At 47.7% G+C, this 23841-nt stretch overlaps 1 protein-coding gene and 1 long non-coding RNA gene across 3 annotated transcripts; both read left to right on the top strand.

The window, feature by feature from the left end:
* The first annotated feature begins 100 nt into the window (after positions 1-100).
* On the top strand, positions 101-10520 carry LOC130194906 (MTOR-associated protein MEAK7-like). Of its 2 annotated transcripts, XM_056416123.1 has the most exons (9): positions 102-328; positions 414-653; positions 774-918; positions 2193-2407; positions 3104-3290; positions 4704-4822; positions 8937-9116; positions 9459-9620; positions 9722-10520. In XM_056416123.1, exons 1-8 carry the CDS (start codon positions 179-181, stop codon positions 9585-9587), a joined length of 1365 nt encoding a protein of 454 aa, XP_056272098.1. In that variant the 5' UTR covers positions 102-178; the 3' UTR covers positions 9588-9620; positions 9722-10520. The 2 variants fall into 2 exon arrangements, with proteins under 2 accessions (XP_056272099.1, XP_056272098.1); XM_056416124.1 differs by having other exon boundaries at positions 101-328; positions 9459-10520.
* A 1543-nt stretch (positions 10521-12063) lies between these two features.
* Positions 12064-12534, top strand: LOC130194717 (uncharacterized). Its single transcript, XR_008831942.1, has 3 exons — positions 12064-12157; positions 12272-12358; positions 12451-12534. It is a non-coding gene; the product is annotated as an uncharacterized LOC130194717 (long non-coding RNA).
* Positions 12535-23841: the final 11307 nt, after the last annotated feature.

The raw sequence follows: 23841 nt of genomic DNA, 5'->3' as shown, positions 1-23841 counted from the left end.
ATGACATCACTGCTTTAATTCCTGAACATGTGGTCTCCTTTTGCCAGTAAGATGACATGTTCAAATATGATGCGCGACTCCACTGCAATCGGTATTGCACAACATCACTTTTCGGGTCGATCCTAAAAAAAGAAGGTACCCCGCTGTGTTCCAACTGTGCGTGTGTTTGCAGTGCACCATGGGTAACACGGAGAGCGCGATGGTGCAGAAGCGGCTGCAACGCTTCCGTCCCGAGGAGCGGCCTGTGGTCGAGGGTCTTGACAGGCTACTGGGCGCCGGGGCCCCTTCAGGACCCCCCGGGACAACCCTAACCCTTGAGATGCTGCAGGTGAGACCGTTACCAACCTCACCGCCAGTATGTCCGTCTGGGAGAAGCTATCGTATAACCGAGCCCTCCTGTGGCCGGTCCCAAGGCCTCGATGGGCGGCCTGGCCCCGGACTCCATGGTGAGGAGGGTCCACCGCTGCATGCTCGGCATCGACCCCGGACCGGCAGCTCCTGGGAAAAGCGGCGCCTCCGGAGTCGGTCGAGAGCAGCTGGTCATCTTCCTCGCGGACTCCCTGAGGGGCACCGCGGAGGAGCGGGCCCCCCTCGTCATGGCCATGGCCCGGGGGGGAGGCGAGGTGGCTGTCACCAGTGAGCAGCTGGCTGAGGTGAGCAGAGGGTCTGGTTTGTTACCTGGGTCCCCGTTGGGCCGCTGGTCTTCATGGGGTCCACAGAAAGGACAACATGACATGCAGCCCCCCCCCCCCCTCACGCTCTGCCTCCTTTAGTTCCTCCAGGACCTGATTTCTGCTGTAGTTCTCATTCTGGTCCACAGGGGGCGCCTGCAGGCCTGGCAGCCAGAGAGGATGGGCGACAGCTGCCTGGCCGTCAAACTGCTGGCTCAGCAGATGTGTTCTGAGCTGCAGCCCTCAGGTGACTCAGGTGTCTCCTAATGCCTCCTCTCCTCCTGGTGTCTCCTAATGCCTCCTCTCCTCCTGGTGTCTCCTAATGCCTCCTCTCCTCCTGGTGTCTCCTCATGCCTCCTCTCCTCCTGGTGTCTCCTAATGCCTCCTCTCCTCTCCTCCTGGTGTCTCCTAATGCCTCCTCTCCTCCTGGTGTCTCCTAATGCCTCCTCTCCTCTCCTCCTGGTGTCTCCTAATGCCTCCTCTCCTCCTGGTGTCTCCTAATGCCTCCTCTCCTCCTGGTGTCTCCTAATGCCTCCTCTCCTCCTGGTGTCTCCTAATACCTCCTCTCCTCCTAATGTCTCCTAATATCTCCTCACCTCACCTCTTCTCTCCTCTTCCTTCCCTCCGTCTCCTCTCCTCTCCTCTCCTCCTGATGTCTCCTTTCCTCCTGGTGTCTCCTAATATCTCCTCACCTCACCTCTTCTCTCCTCTTCCTTCCCTCCGTCTCCTCTCCTCTCCTCTCTCCTCCCCTCCTCTTCTCGCCTCTCCTCTTCTCCTCTCCTCTCCTCTCCTCCTGGTGTCTCCTAATGTCTCCTTTCCTCCTGGTGTCTCCTAATGCCTCCTCTCCTCCTGGTGTCTCCTAATGTCTCCTAATATATCCTCACCTCTTCTCTCCTCCTCTCCTCTTCCTTCCTTCCGTCTCCTCCTCTCCACTCCTCCTGTTGTCTATTCTCCTCTCATCTCCTGCTGTTGTCTCCTAATGTCTCCTCTCTCCTCTCCTCCTCCTCTTTTCTCCTCTCACCTCTCCTCTCCTCTTCCTTCCCTCCGTCTCCTCCTCTCTCCTCTCCCCTCCCCTCCCTCCCTCCCTCTCCTCTCTCCTCCTGGTGTCTCCTAATGCCTCCTCTCCTCTCCTCCTGGTGTCTCCTAATGTCTCCTAATATCTCCTCACCTCTTCTCTCCTCCTCTCCTCTTCCTTCCCGCCGTCTCCTCTCTCCTCCTCTCCTATTCCCTCCCTCCATCTCCTCCTCTCCTCTTCCTTCCTTCCGTCTCCTCCTCTCCACTCCTCCTGTTGTCTATTCTCCTCTCATCTCCTGCTGTTGTCCTGTTGTCCTACTGGCTCGACAAATTTCCCCTTGGGGATTAATAAAGTATATATCTATCTATCTATCTATCTTGTCTCCTAATGTGTCCTCTCTCCTCTCCTCCTCTCCTCTTTTCTCCTCTCACCTCTCCTCTCCTCTCCTCTTCCGTCTCCTCCTCTCTCCTCTCCCCTCCCTCCCCTCCCTCTCCTCGTCTCCTCAGATGAAGGGAGCTACGATGTTTCCTGTGTGGAGGCCTGGATCTCCCGGGTGTCCCCGGTGTGGTTGTACCTGGAGATGCTGGTGGCCGAGGGCCTGGACGTGGCCCTGATTGGCCGGCCGGCCCCCCCCCTGCTGCCCCCCTGCGGGGAGGAGACGCCCTGGAGGGACGTGAGGAGTCTGCTGGACATCCCCACGCTCATGTTCCTCACAGCGCAGGTACCCATCTGACCACATGTCCATGAACACACCGCCCCCCCACCAGGGGACTCTTTGATCTTTGACCCCCGATAACGACGACTGCTCTCAGGAGCTTGACCTCTGACCCTTGACCTCTGACCCCGGCAGCCACACACTGGTCAAGTAGGAGTTGTGTTTGTGAAGTCCTCTAACACCTGAGTCAGACAACACGGATGATTTCAGCTTTTCTTCTTTTTATTTGTTTAGATGTTTTAACATAAACAATAAAAACATGTCAGACATAGACATAAAAAAACAATATATATACATATATATATATACACACACACACCCAAAGACAAGAGTGGAACACCCAATCCGCCCGCTGCTCAGCGTGTGAGTGTGTGAGTCGCTGCTTGAGGAGAACATGGCGAGTTGAACTTGAGCTGCAGACACGTGGTGGATGTTGAGTTGTTGAGTGAATATTGTGACGCGAGTGAAACGCTCCCAAAGCGTCTTGGTGTCCGTGAGGACGCGTTGAAATGATCTGCTGATGATGACGTGCTCCCTCAGAGCTCCTCGGGGCTTCGTGAAGTCATCCTCATGAACATGTTCTCTCTCCAGAGCAGGAACATGTGGCTTTATGAGTCAGCAGCTCGTGTGCATCGTGAGAAGCTCCTGGAGAGGACCCCGTGAACACAGACCTCCACACTCACTCTGTGTCGGCCCCTTCAGCTGCCGGACGGCTCCGGCGCCCCCTGGAGGCTGGTGTTCTCCACGCAGCTCCACGGGGAGAGCTTCACCCGGATGCTGGGCGGCCTGACGGGGTGCGGCCCCACGCTGCTGCTCCTCAAGGACACCAGGGGTCACGTGTTCGGGGGCTTCGCCTCCCACGCCTGGGACCTCAAGCCTCAGTTCCAGGGTGAGACACCGCCCGGCTCTGAGCGTCCAGTGCATGAAGAGAGACGCGTCACTCGAGAGGCTTCGGCTGTTTCTGATGACCAGTTTAAATCACAATGAGCCAAACCAGGAAGTGAGACGTGAGGGTTCAACTTTACCAACATCACGGGACCTCTGTGTTCCTGATGGACAGGTGAAGCTTAGCTCCTCCCATCAGGGTGTGAATGTTAGTTACTGATGGACAGGTGAAGCTTAGCTCCTCCCATCAGGGTGTGAATGTTAGTTACTGATGGACAGGTGAAGCTTAGCTCCTCCCATCAGGGTGAATGTTAGTTACTGATGGACAGGTGAAGCTTAGCTCCTCCCATCAGGGTGAATGTTAGTTACTGATGGACAGGTGAATCTTAGCTCCTCCCACCAGGGTGAATGTTAGTTACTGATGGACAGGTGAATCTTAGCTCCTCCCATCAGGGTGTGAATGTCAGTTACTGATGGACAGGTGAATCTTAGCTCCTCCCACCAGGGTGAATGTTAGTTACTGATGGACAGGTGAAGCTTAGCTCCTCCCATCAGGGTGTGAATGTCAGTTACTGATGGACAGGTGAAGCTTAGCTCCTCCCATCAGGGTGAATGTTAGTTACTGATGGACAGGTGAATCTTAGCTCCTCCCACCAGGGTGAATGTTAGTTACTGATGGACAGGTGAATCTTAGCTCCTCCCATCAGGGTGAATGTCAGTTACTGATGGACAGGTGAAGCTTAGCTCCTCCCATCAGGGTGAATGTTAGTTCCTGATGGACAGGTGAATCTTAGCTCCTCCCATCAGGGTGAATGTTAGTTACTGATGGACAGGTGAAGCTTAGCTCCTCCCATCAGGGTGAATGTCAGTTACTGATGGACAGGTGAAGCTTAGCTCCTCCCATCAGGGTGAATGTTAGTTACTGATGGACAGGTGAACCTTAGCTCCTCCCATCAGGGTGAATGTTAGTTACTGATGGACAGGTGAACCTTAGCTCCTCCCATCAGGGTGAATGTTAGTTAGTGATGGACAGGTGAATCTTAGCTCCTCCCATCAGGGTGTGAATGTTAGTTAATGATGGACAGGTGAATCTTATCTCCTCCCATCAGGGTGAATGTTAGTTAATGATGGACAGGTGAATCTTAGCTCCTCCCACCAGGGTGCATGTTAGTTCCTGATGGACAGGTGAACCTTAGCTCCTCCCATCAGGGTGAATGTTAGTTACTGATGGAAAGGTGAAGCTTAGCTCCTCCCACCAGGGTGTGAATGAAGTGTAGTGTAGTCATGTAGTGTTAAAGCTATTCGATTGGTTGAAGACTAGAACAAATATAAACAAGTACAGGTCCATCTAACACGTCTGATACATAACTGTTAATGTCAGCTTCTAGTGTGTGTGTGTGTGTGTGTGTGTGTGCAGGTGACTCCAGGTGCTTCCTGTTCTCCGTGTCTCCCAGTCTGAGGGTTTATCCAGCAACAGGATATAACGAGCACTTCATGTACCTGAACCAGCACCAGCAGACGATGCCCAACGGACTGGTGAGGCTGGGAGAGCGAATCAATGAATCTTCATGGATCAATGACCTTCATGGATCAATGACCTTCATGGATCAATGAACCTTCATGGATCAATGACCTTCATGGATCAATGAACCTTCATGGATCAATAATCTTCATGGATCAATGAACCTTCATGGATCAATGACCTTCATGGATCAATGACCTTCATGGATCAATGAACCTTCATGGATCAATGAACCTTCATGGATCAATAACCTTCATGGATCAATAAACTTCATGGATCAATGACCTTCATGGATCAATGAACCTTCATGGCTCAATAAACTTTCATGGATCAATGACCTTCATGGATCAATAAACTTTCATGGATCAATGAACCTTCATGGATCAATGACCTTCATGGATCAATGAATCTTCATGGATCAATGAACCTTCATGGATCAATGAATCTTCATGGATCAATGACCTTCATGGATCAATGAACCTTCATGGATCAATGAACCTTCATGGATCAATAACCTTCATGGATCAATAAACTTCATGGATCAATGACCTTCATGGATCAATGAACCTTCATGGCTCAATAAACTTTCATGGATCAATGACCTTCATGGATCAATGACCTTCATGGATCAATGAATCTTCATGGATCAATGAACCTTCATGGATCAATGAATCTTCATGGATCAATGAACCTTCATGGATCAATGACCTTCATGGATCAATAACCTTCATGGATCAATAATCTTCATGGATCAATAATCTTCATGGACCCCCGCTGTGCCTTTCATGACTGTAGGAGCTCCTAGACCCAGAGCGCGTGCCCCCTCACCCAGTGGCGTGCCGTGGGCCGTGGGCCTGGGCCTTCAGGGAGGTCCTACACAGTCCCACCCGTATGAATCCACCTCTCATGACATCATTATGACGCCATGGCTCTAGACACTCTACAGGTAGACAGAGACGCAGGAGAACCAGGCGTTACGTCACCTTGACATTGACATTTCTCTTCAGAGAATTGCAGGGGAAGAGTACATTACAGTTCAACTAATAGGCAAGAACATAGTGGAGTGCAACATAGTTATATTAATATTATTCTTCTATCCATTTCTGGTCCTCAAACTTTGAGCTTTAAGTCCAACTTTGTTTGCAGTGTGTTCACTAAACAGCGCCTTGTCACCAGAGCAGCTTCACCGTGATGATGAAGATGAAAGTTCCTGTTTAAACTAGTGCTGTGAAAAATAACGCGTTAACTCAGTTAATTAAATTACAGGTTTAACTTCGTTATTTTTTTTAACGCATTTAACGCATGCGCAGAATGAGCTTCCAATCCGTCTGTTGTTGGTCGTCTCGAACCAGCAGCATGTCATTCTGCCTCTACGTGTCACGTTAACACGACTCCGATCCCCGTCTCGCCGGATGCCGGCGTGTGTGCACACATCGGGACGAAAAAGTCACTTGCACCAATGTTTTAATGCAGGGGTGCTCAATATGTCGATCGCGATGCCGCCAGAGTTCAGATGCCGGTCTTCGCATGAAAAGTCACTAGCACCCCCCTAACTGTTACTAATAAAATGTAGTCAAACAAAAACTGAGCAAATCACCGTGTTCATGGCCCGGCAAAGACAGCGCGGTCTCCTGGCTTCAACACGTTACTGTCAGGGAAGACACAGCGCACCAAAAAAAAGTTTTTGTACAACTTTTTACCTTTTCTGATTCCGCTAGCTCTTTGCTAACTTCCGCTAGTACTTCCGCTAATACCTCCGCTAATACATCTACTTAGAAAGTGTATTCTGTACGTTTTCTCCGTCGAAATGTTGCAAGACCCGACTTGCTGCATTGATCGCGACTTTAGACATTGTGTGTTAGGGCTCCTCTTGTGACAAATTATTACGAAATAAAAGAAAATGTATATGTTCTTTGCAAAGATGAGGATATGTTGAATGCTGGGATACCAAACATGCCCATGTTTATTGACGTGGTCTGCGTGAGCAAGCCGTTTAAAGGGAAGGGGAGGGTCTTAAGGACGCCGGCGTCCTCAGTGGAGTGGAAGAGGTTAACCCTCCTTTACATTTACTAACATATTTTACCCTCGGGGTCAATTTGACCCCAGCAATTAAAACCTACAGAAAATTATTAGAATTAATATTGCTTCCCAAGTTTAAGTGTGAGGTACTTTATGTTTGTTTGTTGACTACCTAAATAGCCCTTTAAATATAGAAAAAAGTTGATATTTCTTATAAGTTTGACACAGTGAAAAACAGCCTGGGGTCAAATTGATCCCAAAGAACACCGACATTAAACATTGAATGGGGTCAAATTGACCCGAAAGGTAACAGGAGGGTTAAACATTCTGTTTAGGATGAAGATGTATTAATGTTCCATATGGAAGAAAACTGCTAAATAACTGCTGAGTTGCAGCACCATGTATAGAAGAATGTATAAATGTATATATCCGTCTTTTGTCATAAATCTCTATGTTCTCACAAAATATACCGAGAATATCGGTAATATGTGATTAATCATGATTAATCCACAGAAACCTGTGATTAACCCGATTAAAAGTTGTAATCGTTTCACAGCCCTAGTTTAAACACATGACACAATAATGAGTCTTTTCAATATGTCCCTCTTGTTCTTCACCTGTTCGTTGTGCAGCTCCGTTGCCGCCTGTTCGTTGATCTATAGATCCGCTCCGTGTCCCCAGAAGGTTTCAAAGCACCGATGCTTGTCGGTGCCGAGTCATACTTTGGTGTCTCGTTGCTGCCTCGGTTAGACAACTCAAGTTTCAAAGCCAGTGTGGCTCCAAACACCAAATCGATCACTTGCAACAGGCATTCCCATCAGTCCGGTGTGCAGAGCTTCTCGGAGCCTGAGCCATCGGTAGCGCTCGTAGTTGGAACTTTGAAAGTGGCGAGCGAGCCCCTGTCCCGCCTGTGACGGGCTTTGTAGCATCGGCGTCGGTCTTAAAGTTCGTCTTGAGAATGGCGTTATAATTATATCCTCGACCAAATCGATATCTTCTCCTCCTTCCGCCATTGTGGGTCGAACAAACAGCTTAGTAGTACGCAAATTATTTCGTTTATCAATTTCAGTTTCCTAGTTCTGAGGTTCTGCATATACCTGCCCATAGGCCCCGCCTCTCAATATTGGTAATCCAATCAAAAGACGTGCAGCACTCCGCCTGCTAGCTGCTCCTGTGCCGGTTCCGGGGCCTTCTAGAAGGCCGAGAGGAGCCAACTCTAAAGCTGATTGGTTGACACAACATGTTCATTCCCATTCACTTGAAGCTACCAGCGCCCGCAATGTTGATTCTGAAGGCCTAAGGGCAGATTTTAGCCCCCTGGCAACACACGATGGCTGAATATGATTGGATAAAAGATCTAACATAAAGACCAGCCCTCCAAATCTCAACCTGGGGCTGGCAGCAGTGCAACCAAGAGGAACGCTATGAAATTAAGAGAATAACTCTTACTCTGGGAAATAATTGAATACATATTTGTGGGAAAATATATTTAGAAAAAAATATATATTCTGATGATGTTTAGGCCAGCAGAGAAGGCCTTGCTGGCCCTGCCGGCCCGCCACTGCCCTCACCTCCATCTTAGTGCGTGAGACGTGATGACGTCATGCAGCTGGCTTCAGCCCGTGGCTGCACTGTGACGCTGATCGCCCCCTAGTGGTGGGACAGCAGAAGACATTCAGTATGACGTCAATATTTGTGTTTTCATCTTGTTCCCTGAAGGGGCCGACCGCGTGTTTTACGATGACGCTTTGGTGACGTCGTGTGTCCAGTATTACTGTTGGTGTTGTGTTCAAGGTCACACGTTCTTTTGGCATCAGAATGATTTCACTAAATATTGTAAGCTGAATTCCAGAAATATTGACCCCACTTTTGGATAGAACAAAAAAAAAGACTTATTTTATATAGCCCAATATCACAACCTCCCCTCAGAGGGCTTTACAGTCCGTACACGTAGACATCCCTGACCTTTGACCTCACATCGGATCAGGAACAACTCCCCAAAAAACCTTTGAGGGTAAAAAGGAGAGAGGCCTTCAGGAGCCACAGAGGAGGAGCCTCTCCAGGATGGAGCTGTAGAGAACTGACCTCCGTCCTGGTTGTCTCCACCAGGGCATGGGCGGGCAGCACGGATACTTCGGCCTGTGGCTGGACGGTGACTTTGGGCGTGGTCACAGCCGTGCACGGCCCACGTGCTCTACCTACGGCAGCCCCCAGCTCTCTGGAGAGGAGGACTTCACCCTGGACTCCGTGGAGGTCTGGGCGGTCGGGAAGACCCCCCAACCAGAGGAGGTGGGGCACTTGGTCTTAGTAGCATCAGGGGATTTATTTATTTATATATTCTGATCTATATTTATAGATATGTATATATATATGTATATACAGTATGTGTATATATATATATTTGTATATATACATATATATTTAGATATAAATATATTTATATACATTTTAAATTTATAATTATATATATGTATTTATAAATAAACATATTTATATTTATATATCTTCATAAATATATATTTATATAGACTTTATATATATATATATATATATATATATATACCTGATTTACATTCCATCCGTTCCGTTTCTAAAATGAAGACGTGTGTGTTTCTGTCCGCGGCGCTTCAGGGCGAGGAGGGGCGGGGCCAGAAGAGCGTCCTGGATGCGAACCCGGAGCTCCAGGCCATGCTGGAGATGGCGGGGAAGACTCTCCACAGCCAGGGCCTCAGGGAGCCTCAGGAAGACCAGGACCAGTGAGATGGACCTGGTCCTGCTGGGCGTGGATCACATGTACGCCGGACTTTAAGACGTTCTTCTGTCACGACATGCAGGTTTCTCTTTCCTGGTCTTTTGTGAGCTTCTAGCCACATCTTCTGTTCCTCTGATTACAGAAGCCTTGAGAAGAAGGAAGAGGAACACGTCTGGTGGCCTCAACAGGTTCTACATGAGTTATGTCTGCACTCGTCGTCTGGCAGGTGGATTGAGTTGCATTACTCCGGTCGGCCACCAGAGGCTGCACCAGGACCCCGAGCTCTAAAGAAAACTACAAGCAGTAGAACAACACTCACTAAAAAGAGCAAAGAAAACAAACTAACAGAAGGTTTCAGGTGAAACATCCAACCTGTAGAAGCTCTGCGTCTATAGTGACGTGGATATTAAAATGAGCCTGAAGGCCTCAGAGGAGGGACGCGTCTCCATTGGTGTTTGATTCCTGTCAACTGCTCTGTGACGGATGATGTCATTGCACAACAGTTTGACAGGACATGAGGTTCAAGAGACACAGGCCTGTTGGTCAGCTTCTAGCCACGATCACGTGATCACGTGTTCAACTACCTCTAGATGGCTCTGTGTCTGATTTCAATGTGTTCAGCATCTGTTTATTGTTCTCGGTCTAACTCGTCCAGACTGGCTGTAACAGACGGCCTCTCCACCGGCTGCCTGCTCCTCTGAGAATTGATTTTAAGATTCTTCTGATCACTTTTAAAGCCCGCTGGCTCGTTGACATGTTGGCCCCGTGTGAGCCCCAGCCTCAGATCCTCCGGAGGCCTTCTGGCCACTCCAAACACGAGGCTTGACACTAAGGGCGACCCATTGGTCGACCGTCTTTTACCGTCAGAGCCCCTCGACCTTGGAACGACCCCCCGCAGAATCAGGGACTTCTTTTAAATCTCTTTAAAACCCATTTTTGTGGAACAGCAGTAGTAGTATAGGGACATGTATGCGCGTATACGTACGTGCACGCGCGCCACCTCACATGCACTCTCATGCACGCATATATATGTCCCTATTATGCATATTTTTTATGAAAAAAAAATAAAAATTTTTTAATAAACATTAAAATATATTATTTAAAATATAAAATATTATCACAAATTAAAAATCTATAAAATAAAATAATTCCCTATAGATAGGAGCTCTTGTTTGTACCATTTAAACATTTATAAAACCCATCCCTGTGTCTTTAATAATACATACTGTTTATCAATGTGTTGAAATGACTGTAAGGGGTGTGTCACCCCCCTCAGTACATGCACTGCTGTAGCTTCGTATATCATACATGCACGAGCGGGGCTTTGCGCACTATAGTGATGCTAATGAGCACATTCTGCTTATGTATAGGTAGGGGAGGGAAGCTAAGGTATGGGGGCGTGTTTGGTGGGAAAAAAGGGATGTCCGGAGGAGTAGGGAACGATGTTATTGGGTGCATACTACTTATGAATAGGAGGGGCGGAGGGTCAGGTAGGGGGTGTGTCCCTTAAAAAGGTACGTCTGTGAACCGCTCGCACATCAACAGTCTACCGTTATCTGTCTGCTGATCACATCGCTATATCTGTTGGCGCAGCCCATTCCTTGAGAATAATTTTTTCTCCAAAAAGGTAAGTGATGTAGTGTTTGATAAAATGTTGTATAATATATCGGCTGTAATATGGTTGTGTACTTGATAGCGAGGATTCCGCATGTTGGTGGCTGTGTGTTCTGTGCCGTGCTCAGTAGTCTAGAGCCGTTAGCCTCCGTCCCGTTAGCCTCTACGGTGCTATATGAACACACGTGGTCCCTAGGCTGTTGTATAATGTTGTGTACTGGCTAGCGAGGGTTCCGCATGGTGCTGGCTGCTTGTTTCTGTGCCGTGCTCAGTAGTCTAGAGCCGTTAGCCTCCGGCCCGTTAGCCTTTCCGGTGCTATATGAACACACGTGGTCCCGAGGCTGTTGTATAATGTGTCGATTGTAATAGTGTTCCGCATGGCAGGGGCGCAGCAGTCTAGTGTCGTTAGCCCCGGTGCTGTTGTATAATAGTATTGTGAACTTGCTAGCGAGGGTACCGCATGGCATTGGCTGTGTGTCCTGGGGCGGTGCGCATCAGTCTAGAGCCGCTAGCCGCCGTACCGCTATCCCCATGGGCTACAGGGACACATGTGGTCCCTATGCTGTTGTATAATATTTCGATTGTAATTCATCTTTATATAAATATATATTCAATCACTCTTTAGTATAAAACATACACTGACGCTGTGTTTTTATTAATTAGCAGATCATGGCTAATATAAATATTGGTAACATCGAAAATATGCTGCCGTCAGCTGCTGTATGTTCCGGTAGTGAGTATTAAATAATTATAGTAATGATAATATGGGCTAATAGCGTTTTGTTACGGTCTATATGTATGATTTATCTTGTTTTAGACAGGCTGAAACGTAGGCGACCGCCCACAGTCGTAAAGTCAACCCCCCCAAAGACATGTGCGCAACAGCTGTTCGACCCCACCCCACCGATCAATGACTCCGCATCAGAACTAGCTGCGGCAATAGCTGGTATACCTGGGGTTGTCGGTGAGTATTTGTTTTAATTACATGATGGCTGTCTAATTATCCATACGTTAATATTGTGTAGTATGGTGCAAAAATAAAAATGTTAAAAACGTGGCATTATCTTGTTTTCTTCAGCTTTCAAGACTCCTATGAGACCTGCTGGTGTTAAAATATTGACACATCCTGTTGCATACAGTCAGGACATCTGTGCACAGCTATCAGGTAATATATTGCTCCTGTATTATTACCTCCGTATATATATATATATATATATAGAGATGTAGATATATATGTATAGATATGTGTTTTCTCAGAGGCTTTAAAGACCCCTTTGAGACATGCTGGTGTTAAAATATTGACACATCCAGTGGCATACAGTCAGGACAACTGCACACAGCTATCAGGTAATATACTGTTACTGTATTATTGTTATTATTACTGCCATATATATATATATATATATATATATAGAGAGAGATGTAGATATGTGTTTTCTCAGATGATTTTCAGAGCAGACCAGACCTAGCATCAGCCACCCCCTCATCAGATGATGACCCCCTTAGCTGTGCTCAATTGTACACACTCTCATCACCAAAGCCAAAGAAGAAGAAGCAGAAGAAGCTGATAAATAACAGGTCTGTTATGGGTAGACATAATGACATGTCATATTTGTTTATAAACAGTCTATAAAATATATATGCTATTTCACCCCTAGAGCGGCGATTCCATTATCAAGGGATGCGTCTACACTATGTGTCGAAACGCAGACCATTGATAATACATGCTCTTCTGAGACACAAACACCTAGGGAGCCAACGACGAGAACACTTGCTACACAGACAAAGCAGTGTATTCAAAACCGTAAAAGGTGTGTTTTTAGTTATCTTGTTGACATTGTATTATATATATTTTTTTCAAAATGAAAATGTAATAATATAACTTATTATTATTGCTGTTCCACAGATCCGTGAAAGCCTACATGAGAGCCAACGACAACAGTTGCTACACAGACAAAGCCGTGGATTCAAACCGTCCCCAAGAAAGCCGTTAAAAGGTGTGTTTTTAGTTATCTTGCTGACATGTTTTTTTCAAAATGAAAATGTAATAATAACTTATTATTGTTGTTCCACAGATCTGTGAAAGCCTCCATTACCCGATTCCACACCCGTACAGACCCTACAGACATCAGCAGCAGCAGCAGCAGCAGCAGCAGCAGCATCAGCATCATCAACAATACACCCAACGACATCCTCGTCGATGACATTGTGATAAATTCAGGTTTTGACGCTCCGTCCCCACAGATTGTGATACAACCTATGGTTCATACATCAACAGCTCTATGTTTAAATGACTATGATTTACCACTGGTTCAGGCATCACAAGATCTATATTTAAATGCCTATGATATACCAACCGATGTGCAAGATCTTTTAGACAACGTCTGCACAGAGCACCTGTTTGATGGGAGGGGTGTTTGTTCCAAAGGTGTTGTCGATAATCAGTATACAGAATTGAGAGGTTTGCTTGGCGACATACAGGGGGGCATTAGTACGCTAAACACATCACACATTAACTTGGTAGCCGTCCTATCTGACCGTCACAGGTCTGAGGATAAAACGGTGGCCGACTTTAACACTACACTTTTAGAGGCCATCAATGCACACGGTGTTGGTCTGTCTGCCGACATACACAGGGGGATTAGTGCACTACACACATCACTCAATACCTTAGGCTCCGCCCTATCTGCCCGTCACAGGGCTGAGGATAAAGCATCGGACGTCGTGAGCACGAAGCTTTTAGAGGCTATCAATGCCCTTGGGGTTGGTCTGTATGCCTACTACCGTGTCGAGAATAAAACCACTATCGATGTGGTAAATACCCTCGGTGTAACTCTCGGCAGAATTGCACAACAGTTAGTCCGCAGAAGCAATGTCAACAACACCATCACTCGTGCTCTAATAACCACAAAACACAATCCTGTTTGAACAGATGTAGACTTCTGCCATGTTATACCATCCACATCCACAGGGGGGAGCCACAGTTGTTTTATTTTTATATACAATGTCAACAACACCATCACTTGTGCTCTAATAACCACAAAACACAATCCTGTTTGAACAGCTGTAGACTGCTGCCGTGTTATACCATACACCTCCACAGGGGGGGGGGAGCCACAGTTGTTTTATTTTTATATATATATATATTTTTTTGCTTCCATTTTTAAATTTTTTTTTTACTACGCTATAACTGTCTAATGTAGTTTTTTCTTTGTTTCAACGGTGTTTTTTTCTTTGTTTCAACTGTGTTTGTTCACATAATGTCGCCACCACGTAAGGTTTGTCGTTATAGCCCATCACACTGTATCAGTGGTCAGGACCTCGCTGTTGATAGGTTATCAGATACAACTGATGATGATGATGATGATGATGATGATGAGCTGGCATGCCCTATACACACACAAATAAATCCTTTGGCAACTCTTGAAGTCGACTTGAATGAATGGCTATCTCGAAACGACCCCAATCCACAGGTCAATGTGAATAGGTGTGTCCCTGACGATGGAATGATTGACGCCCAAATAAATCCTTTGGCAACTCTTGAGGATGACTTGAATGAATGGTTAGCTCGAAACGACCCCAATCCACAGGCCAATGTGAATAGGTGTGTCCCTGACGATGGAATGATTGACGCACAAACAAATCCTTTGGCAACTCTTGAGGATGACATGAATGAATGGTTAGCCCGAAACGACCCCAGCCCTCTGGCCAATGTGAATAGGTGTACCCCTAATGACTGTGTGATTGACGGGTCATTGTGTGATGACGTTGCTGGGTCCATAGATGAGCAGTTAAACATTGTCGAACCCCCACCTGATATGACACACGACTCCCCACCTGATATGACACACGACTCCCCCGGGATTGATGAAGCTACAAACTCTATGTGCGTTCAAAGAGGGTCTACACCCGTACAGAATGCCTCAAACAGCACACAAGAGGGTGGGGGTGGGGTGCTTGAGCAACCTTCGTCATCACCAGCAACAACATCGTCAGCAGGGGGGAGTGTTACGGGTAGTTTACCCATCCGTGATATACCATTGTTTAATGCTTTTGAGCTACGCCAGCGTGTTGATTTTCGTAACATACGGCTTCATGATATTGAAATGATTCCTTCATTGATTCGTGATGCTGTGGGTGGGGCTATCGACCAAGCTGTGAATACAGCTCCTAGAGGTAGTGTTTTGAATGTCGTATTGCGAGGGCCGTCGCTGGCCAGTGATGTGCAAGCCATATTACGGTCCGATGATGCATACAATGCGGATTTGTTTCTTGAGCTAATATCCAAGGTATTGCAGAGCAATGATGACTCGATATCTGACGATTCGTTGGACCTGATTGTTACAGTAGCCCGTAACCGGAGTGGGGGTGTTGGGGAACGACTAAAATTGGGAGGGGTGACCTATGACGAAATACTGTCTAAAAAAGGCAGGTTTCTCTACCATGCGGGTAACCTGGACAATCAACTGTGCTTTGCCATGTGTATAGCACATTATAAATACCCCCAGACCTCAGCGGCTGATAGACTGACCTACGCTACACGGATACAGCAGACAGCCGGTTTTGATATAAACCACCCTATCACACTCACAGACGTTGGTAAATTTGAAAGACTTTTGGGTGTAAAGATCATAGTCTTCCACAACCGAGCAGGCTGTAAACGTCTCGAATGTTTTCAGACCCAAGACACTCCACATCCTCAAACAGTATGGCTATATCTACACAATAATCATTACTACCTGATCGAAAACAAGAAGGGTTTTTTCGGTAGATACATTTCGACTATTGTTATCAAACATACAGTACCATATTGTATCACAATTGCTCACAGAGATGCAATGTGTGTTTCACCATAGAGTGTCGGACCCAGGGCGGGGCAAAGCGGAAATGTGGTGATTGTAAACGCCTCTGTAATTCAAAATTCTGCTTTGAACAGCACAAAAAACCTGAAATAGTTCACAAGTATATCCCCTGCAAGACCTTGAAACACTGTGACGACTGCGGGTCGCTCTACAGACTGGCCAAAAAGCCCCACACGTGTGCTACACTAAAGTGTACACACTGTGGGGAGCCCCGACTGGAGAGTGACAAAGAGCACAACTGTTTTATTCAACCTGTTGAGAAGTAAGTAGCACAGACAAACTATATACTGTTCGATTTCGAGACACGGTTTCACGGAGGGAAACATGAAGCAAACTTTGTGTGTTCTATGGAAATGTCTGGGAACGATTTTGTTTCACAACTTTAAGGTGTGTTGAGGCCTTTGTCGGCGTTATCGAATGCCAAAGTACAGAGCTACATTCATAGCACACACGCGTCGGGCTTTGACAACTACATACTCCTGGAGTATTTTGTCAAGCAAGGTATCACACCTAGTGTAACTATGAGAGGGAGCCGTGTCATTTTGATGTTTGATCAGGCCTATCAACAACGGTGGATTGACTCCTTTAGTTTTCTGCCCATGCGTCTGTCGAGGACTCCTGAAGCCTTAGGCTTTGTCGACCTAGCCAAGGACATTTTCCCCATCGGTTTAACACTCGCGAACATGAAAACTATGTCGGAAAATATCCTGAACCGTCTGACTATGGGTACAATGAATGATCGACAGTGACAAGGTCACGTTCATGAGCTGGTACAAATCAGTTTGTGGAGGCACATTTGACTTCCAAGTGGAGATCGCTCGGTACTGTGTCAATGACGTTGAACTATTGAGAAGGGCCTGCACAACCTATCGCAGTAGTTTCATGCAGTGTGCGAGTTAGACCCTTCAGCTACACCACCCTCGCAGCCGCCTGTATGGGTGTGTTCAAGACACTATTTCTGCCCGCGACACTGTCGCTTTGGCGTATGATGGGGCATACACCCTCAGAACAAAACATTCTCCGACGCATCCATCCAATGGCTCGAGTACCTGTCGTGGTCAAACAACTGCGCCTCAATCATGGCGAGCAAGCATTTGACCCCTCTCGTTGATGGTTATAATGCTGAGGCGGATGTGCTAGTTTGCAGGGTGTTTCTATCATGGATGTGTCAAATGCCATGTGCAGGGGGACGTGAACCCTGTTACCAAGGTCACCTATGGTAGAATGTACAACGCCTTTAAGGTCAAAGTGCAGAGTCTGCAAAGACACCATGGTGTACGTGTCACGGTGATTGACGGGTCATTGTGTGATGACGGTGCTGTATCCATAGATGAGCAGTTAAACATTGTCGAACCACCTAACCTGATATGACACACGACCCCACGCCACTCCCACCTGATATGACACACGACTCCCCCGGGATTGATGAAGCTACAAACTCTATGTGCGTTCAAAGAGGGTCTACACCCGTACAGAATGCCTCAAACAGCCCCCAAGAGGGTGGGGGTGGGGTGCTTGAGCAACCTTCGTCATCACCAGCAACAACATCGTCAGCAGGGGGGAGTGTTACGGGTAGTTTACCCATCCGTGATATACCCCTGTTTAATGCTTTTGAGCTACGCCAGCGTGTTGATTTTCGTAACATACGGCTTCATGATATTGAAATGATTCCCTCCTTGATTCGTGATGCTGTGGGTGGGGCTATCGACCAAGCTGTGAATACAGCTCCTAGAGGTAGTGTTTTGAATGTCGTATTGCGAGGGCCGTCGCTGGCCAGTGATGTGCAAGCCTTATTACGGTCCGATGATGCATACAATGCGGATTTGTTTCTTGAGCTAATATCCAGGTATTGCAGAGCAATGATGACTCGATATCCGACGATTCGTTGGAACTGATTGTTACAGTAGCCCGTAACCGGAGTGGGGTGTTGGGAACGACTAAAATTGGGAGGGTGACCTATGACGAAATACTGTCTAAAAAGGCAGGTTTCTCTACCATGCGGTAACCTGGACAATCAACTGTGCTTTGCCATGTGTATAGCACATTATAAATACCCCCAGACCTCAGCGGCTGATAGACTGACCTACGCTACACGGATTCAGCAGACAGCCGGTTTTGATATAAACCACCCTATAACACTCACAGACGTTGGTAAATTTGAAAGACTTTTGGGTGTAAAGATCATAGTCTTTCACAACCGTGCAGGCTGTAAACGTCTCGAATGTTTTCAGACCCAAGACACTCCACACACTCAAACAGTATGGCTATATCTACACAATAATCATTACTACCTGATCGAAAACAAGAAGGGTTTTTTCGGCGAGATACATTTGCGACTATTGTTATCAAACATACAGTACCATATTGTATCACAATTGCTCACAGAGATGCAATGTGTGTTTCACCATAGAGTGTCGGACACAGGGCGGGGCAAAGAGGAAATGTGGTGATTGTAAACGCCTCTGTAATTCAAAATTCTGCTTTGAACAGCACAAAAAACCTGAAATAGTTCACAAGTATATCCCATGCAAGACCTTGAAACACTGTGACGACTGCGGGTCGCTCTACAGACTGGCCAAAAAGTCCCACACGTGTGCTACACAAAAGTGTACACACTGTGGGGAGCCCCGACTGGAAAGTGACAAAGAGCACAACTGTTTTATTCAACCTGTTGAGAAGAAAGTAGCACAGACAAACTATATACTGTTCGATTTCGAGACCCGGTTTCACGGAGGGAAACATGAAGCAAACTTTGTGTGTTCTATGGAAATGTCTGGGGAACGATTTTGTTTCACAACTTTAAGGTGTGTTGAGGCCTTTGTCCGGCGTTATCGAATGCCAAAGTACAGAGGCTACACATTCATAGCACACAATGCGTGGGGGGGGGGGGGGGGGGGGGGGGGGGGGGGGGGGGGGGGGGGGTGGGGGGGGGGGGGGGGGGGGGGGGGGGGGGGGGGGGGGGGGGGGGAAAGCGGGGGGGGGGGAGGGGAGGGGCGGGGGGGGGGGGGGGGGGGGGGGGGGGGGGGGGGGGGGGGGGGGGGCCCCCCCCCCCCCCCCCCCCCCCCCCCCCCCCCCCCCCCCCCCCCCCCCCCCCCCCCCCCCCCCCCCCCCCCCCCCCCCCCCCCCCCCCTTACCCCCCCCCCCCCCCCCCCCCCCCCCCCCCCCCCCCCCCCCCCCCCCCCCCCCCCCCCCCCCCCAGTGCTGAAAATCGAGGAAAAGGACTGTTAAACTTTCCCAGTCGCCCATGGTACAGAGTACGCCTTATCCTGAGCCCTATGTTATCTTCAAGAACTTTGTGAGGTAACTCTTTGAGATTGGTGAAACTGAAGCTGCTACCCTCTAACTGCTTTTCCGTCTATGGGTCCAGTGCTCTCTCACGCTTCTGTAGTCCACGATCAGCTTGCCTTGAGTTTGAACGAGGCTGTTCTCTGGCACCACTGTACCAGTGATCAACCCCTCTGTAGGCTGTTTTGAGTGCCGGTGATCAGCCCCAACACTGTTGTGTCGCCAGCAAACTTGATGATGACGTTGGAGCTGTGCAGGCCGTGCAGTCGTGGGTGTACAGGTAGTAGGAGAGGGCTCAACACGCATCCCTGAGGCTCCCGTGTTGAGGGTCAGCGGCTCTGAGGTGGTACCGCCATCCTCACCACCTGGCGCGCCCGACAGGAAGTCCAGTATCCAGCTGCACATGGTAGAGTGCAGGCCAGACCTCTGAGCTTGGTGTCGAGCTTGGCGGAACAATGTGTTGAACGCTGAGCTGTAGTCCACAACACATTCACACAACAGTTCCTCCTCCAGGTGGAAGGGCGGTAAGTGCCATGGCATTGCGTGCGGTGGATCTGTTTTGAGATATGCAAATGCCATGGGTCCACGGCAGGCAACATGGAACAAATGAAGTCCTTGACCAACCTCTCAAGCATTTACTGACAATCGAGGTGAGGGCTACGGGTCTCCAGTCATTCAGGCAGGTTACCTTGGGGTGTTTGGGGACAGGCACAATGGTGACATCTTGAAGCCTCAGGAACAACAGCCTGGGACAGGGAGAGGTTGAAGATGTCTGCGAAGACTCCTGCCAACTGGTCTGCATGCTCTGAGGGCCCCGGTTGTGGCGCCGCCGTTGATGTCCACCCGCATGAAGGCTCTGGCACGCAGCCTCTGAGATGATCAGCCGGCTGGTCCCGGCCTTTGCGGGCTGCCGTCACGCGAACCGAGCAAAGAAGTTTTAGCTCGCCTGGAGATTCTCCTCAAGCCTATATGCTAACCGGAGCTGGTTAGCTGGATGCTCCGTGAGTAATTCGTTTTTTTGTTTCCCCTGTCTGTTATTCCAAAGTCCTGGGACTGAAACTCTCTCTACAACGGGGATGAGGGATCTAAAGCACTTCACCGACAAGTGCAAGAAGCATGAAGCTAAACCTGTTTGGTAGACTGAGTATAGTAAAGCAGCTCGACGAAGGCTATCGAATTGGCATTCGAAAACATAATGAAGAAGTTCAGAAAAACCGACACATTCTTTCACGAATAATGGACTGTGTGAAGTTCTGTGGTGCATTTGAGTTGGCCCTGCGTGGTCATGATGAGAGCGAGAACTCTGATAACCCAGGGATATTCCGTGGCTTGGTGGACGTTGTTGCCTCACTTGACAGTGCACTGAACGAGCATCTCGAGAGCGCGACTGTGTTTAAGGGAACATCCAAAACAGTCCAGAATGAGCTTCTTGACTGTATGCTGTCTGTTGTGAAGGAACAAGTTTCAAGTTTCAAGTTTCAAGTTTTTATTGTCACATCCCCTTTTATACAAGTATAATCGGTTCGTGAAATTCTTATGTGCAAAACACCCGACAGCAGTAGCAGACTAAAAAAAGAATAAGAATGAGAATAAACTATACAATACCCACACACAAAAAAGAAGAAAGTATTAACAATATATATATAAAACAATGTAATAGAGTATACATCATGACAATATATATATATAAAACAATGTAATAAAATATACACTTTTTTGAGACTATCCATAGAGTGTCGGACCCAGGGCGGGCAAAGCGGAAATGTGCGATTGTAAACGCCTTCTGTAATTCAAAAATTTGCTTGAACAGCACAAAAACCTAGTAGTTCACAAGTATATCCCATGCAGACCTTGAAACACTGCATGATCATGGTCGCTTCTACAGACTGGCTGTGTCCGTTACTGCAGTACAAAGGTACATACTGTGGGGCCCTGACTGGAAAGTGACAAAAGGACACCTGTTTTATTCAACCTGTTGGAGAAGAAAGTAGACAGACAACCATATACTGTTCACTTTAAGACCAAGCCTACTGATAAATGAAGCAAACTTCTTTGTGTGTTCTATGGAAATGTCTGGGAACGATTTTGTTTCACAACTTAAGGTGTTGATACTGTCCCATGCTATCAATGCCAGCACAGAGGTTACATTCATAGCACACAATGCGCTGGGCTTTGACAACTGATACTCCTGAGTATTTTGTCAAGGTATCACACCTAGTGTAACTAAGTGAGAGGGAGTCGTTATTTTGATGCGTTTGATCAGGCCTATCAACAACGCATGGATTGACCTTTGGGCCGCCCATGCGCCTGTCGCGGACTCCTGAAGCCTTAGGCTTTATCGACCCAGCCAAAGCGCCATTTTCCCCATCGGTTTAACACTCGCGAACATGAAAACTAAGTGTCGGAAAATATCCTGAACCGCCTGACTGCGGGTACAATGAAATGATCGACCAGTGACAAGCGTCAATGTTCATGAGCTGGTACAAATCAGTTTGTGGAGGCACGCTTGACTTCCAGGCGGAGATCGGGCCGGGTATCTGGGCGTCAATGACGTTGAACTATTGAGAAGGGCTTGCACAACTCCATCGCAGTAGTTTCATGCAGTGCACAGAGTTAGACCCTTCAGCTACACCACCTACTGATCCGCCTGTATGGGTGTGTTCAAGACATCAGAGCTTGCCCTCGCGACACTGTCGCTTTGACGTATGATGGATGGCATACACACCTCAGAACAAAACATTCTCCGACGCATCCATCAATGGTTTTGAGAGCAGTACCTGTCGCTGGCAAACAATCAAGTACATCAAACACGCCCTCAATCATGGCGAAAAGCATTTGACCCTTCTACGTGCTGATGGTTTATAATGCTGAGGAGTTTGGATGTGCTACGAGTTTGCAGTGGTGTTTCTATCATGGATGTGTCAAATGCCATGGGCAGGGGACGTTGAACCCTGTTACCAAGGTCACCTATGGTAGAATGTACAACGCCTTTAAGGACAAAGTGCAGAGCCTGCAAAGACACCATGGTGTACGTGTCACGGTGATTTGGGAGTGCGAGTGGACATCCTTAAAACGTCACAATGCCGCTGTGAAGGCATTCATGATCACATATAAAAAGCCTGAGCGGCTAAACCCACGAGAGGCACTCTTTGGAGGCCGAACAAACGCCATGAAACTGTACCACCATGTCAAAAGGAAAATGACGAGAAAATCAGATACTACGACTTTACAAGTCTGTATCCCATGGTACAGAGTACCAAGCCTTATCCTGTAGGACATCCTGTGATTATCTTCAAGAACTTTGATTCTATAGATAACTATTTTGGGTTTGTAAAATGTGTGGTACTCCCCCCAAGAGGCTTGTTCCACCCTGTCCTCCCGCACAGATGTCACGGAAAACTCATGTTCCCCTTGTGCAGGACGTGTGCCGAGGATTTGAACCAGTCTACAGCATGTACACACAGTGATGTAGAGACAACTCTCTGGTATGGGGTGTCATTGTGAGCCCAGAAGGCCCTTGAAAAGGATACCTGATAGTACACATTGATGAAGTGTAAGCACTTCCCCACCAAGACAGACACCCTGTTTAGGGATATGTAAACCACGTTTCTCAGGAGTAAGCAGGAGAGCATCGGGTATCCTGGTCACGCGTCAAGACCGATGTTGAAAAAGCAAAATACGTGGCAAGGACTATTTTGAAAGAGGGCATTCAGCTCGATCCAGCCAAAGCCATAAATAATAAAGCCATGAGGAGTTGTAACAAACTCCTTCTCAACTCTTTATGGGACGTTTCCAGCATGAGAAACAACATGCCTTCCTCAGAACTGATCACTGACCAACTATCGTATTCACCCAACTGATGTTCAGCGACCAGTTTGATGTCCGTCAGTTCTGTTTCATATCGGACGCATGTGGCGTTGGCAGTGGCGACATGCCGACAGTCGGGGTCTCGCATTAAAGATGTAAATGTCTTTATAGGGGCTATGACAACAGCCCATGCTAGACTGATGCTGTACGATGTGTTAGGGACACCCAGAGGAGTCTTGTACTGTGACACCAGACAGCATTGTGTTCACGTCTGGGGCTGGAGACCTTTGTACCACCGCTGGGGCCCTATCTCGAGATCTAACCGATGAACCCAACAGCGGTGACGTGTGTGGTTCTCCCTGAGGAGTGATTACATCACAGAGTTTGTCTCGGGGTCCGGCAAGTGTTATCGCATACACTACGAAACAGGCAAGACCACTGTGAAATGCAAAGGCGGTTCTTTGACGGCAAAAACGCCATGTTGTCACACCTGCTTCTTTAATAGGTATGGTACACGCGTTTGTAGCCAATCAGCAAGCCCAGCTCCGCCCCTAATGACAGCCACCGACACCATCAAGCGGATAAGAGACACTTTCATCTGAGAAATGAGACAGTTTTCAAGAAAGTGCGAGTTGTATACAACAAGCGGAGAGTGATGATGGATTACACCACGCCCCTATGGCTACTGATATAA

Source organism: Pseudoliparis swirei, chromosome 6 (assembly GCF_029220125.1).
Source record: "Pseudoliparis swirei isolate HS2019 ecotype Mariana Trench chromosome 6, NWPU_hadal_v1, whole genome shotgun sequence".
Lineage (NCBI taxonomy): Eukaryota > Metazoa > Chordata > Actinopteri > Perciformes > Liparidae > Pseudoliparis > Pseudoliparis swirei.
The sequence above is the reverse complement of the archived record's forward strand: the minus strand, read 5'-3'. Positions and strand labels throughout refer to the sequence as shown.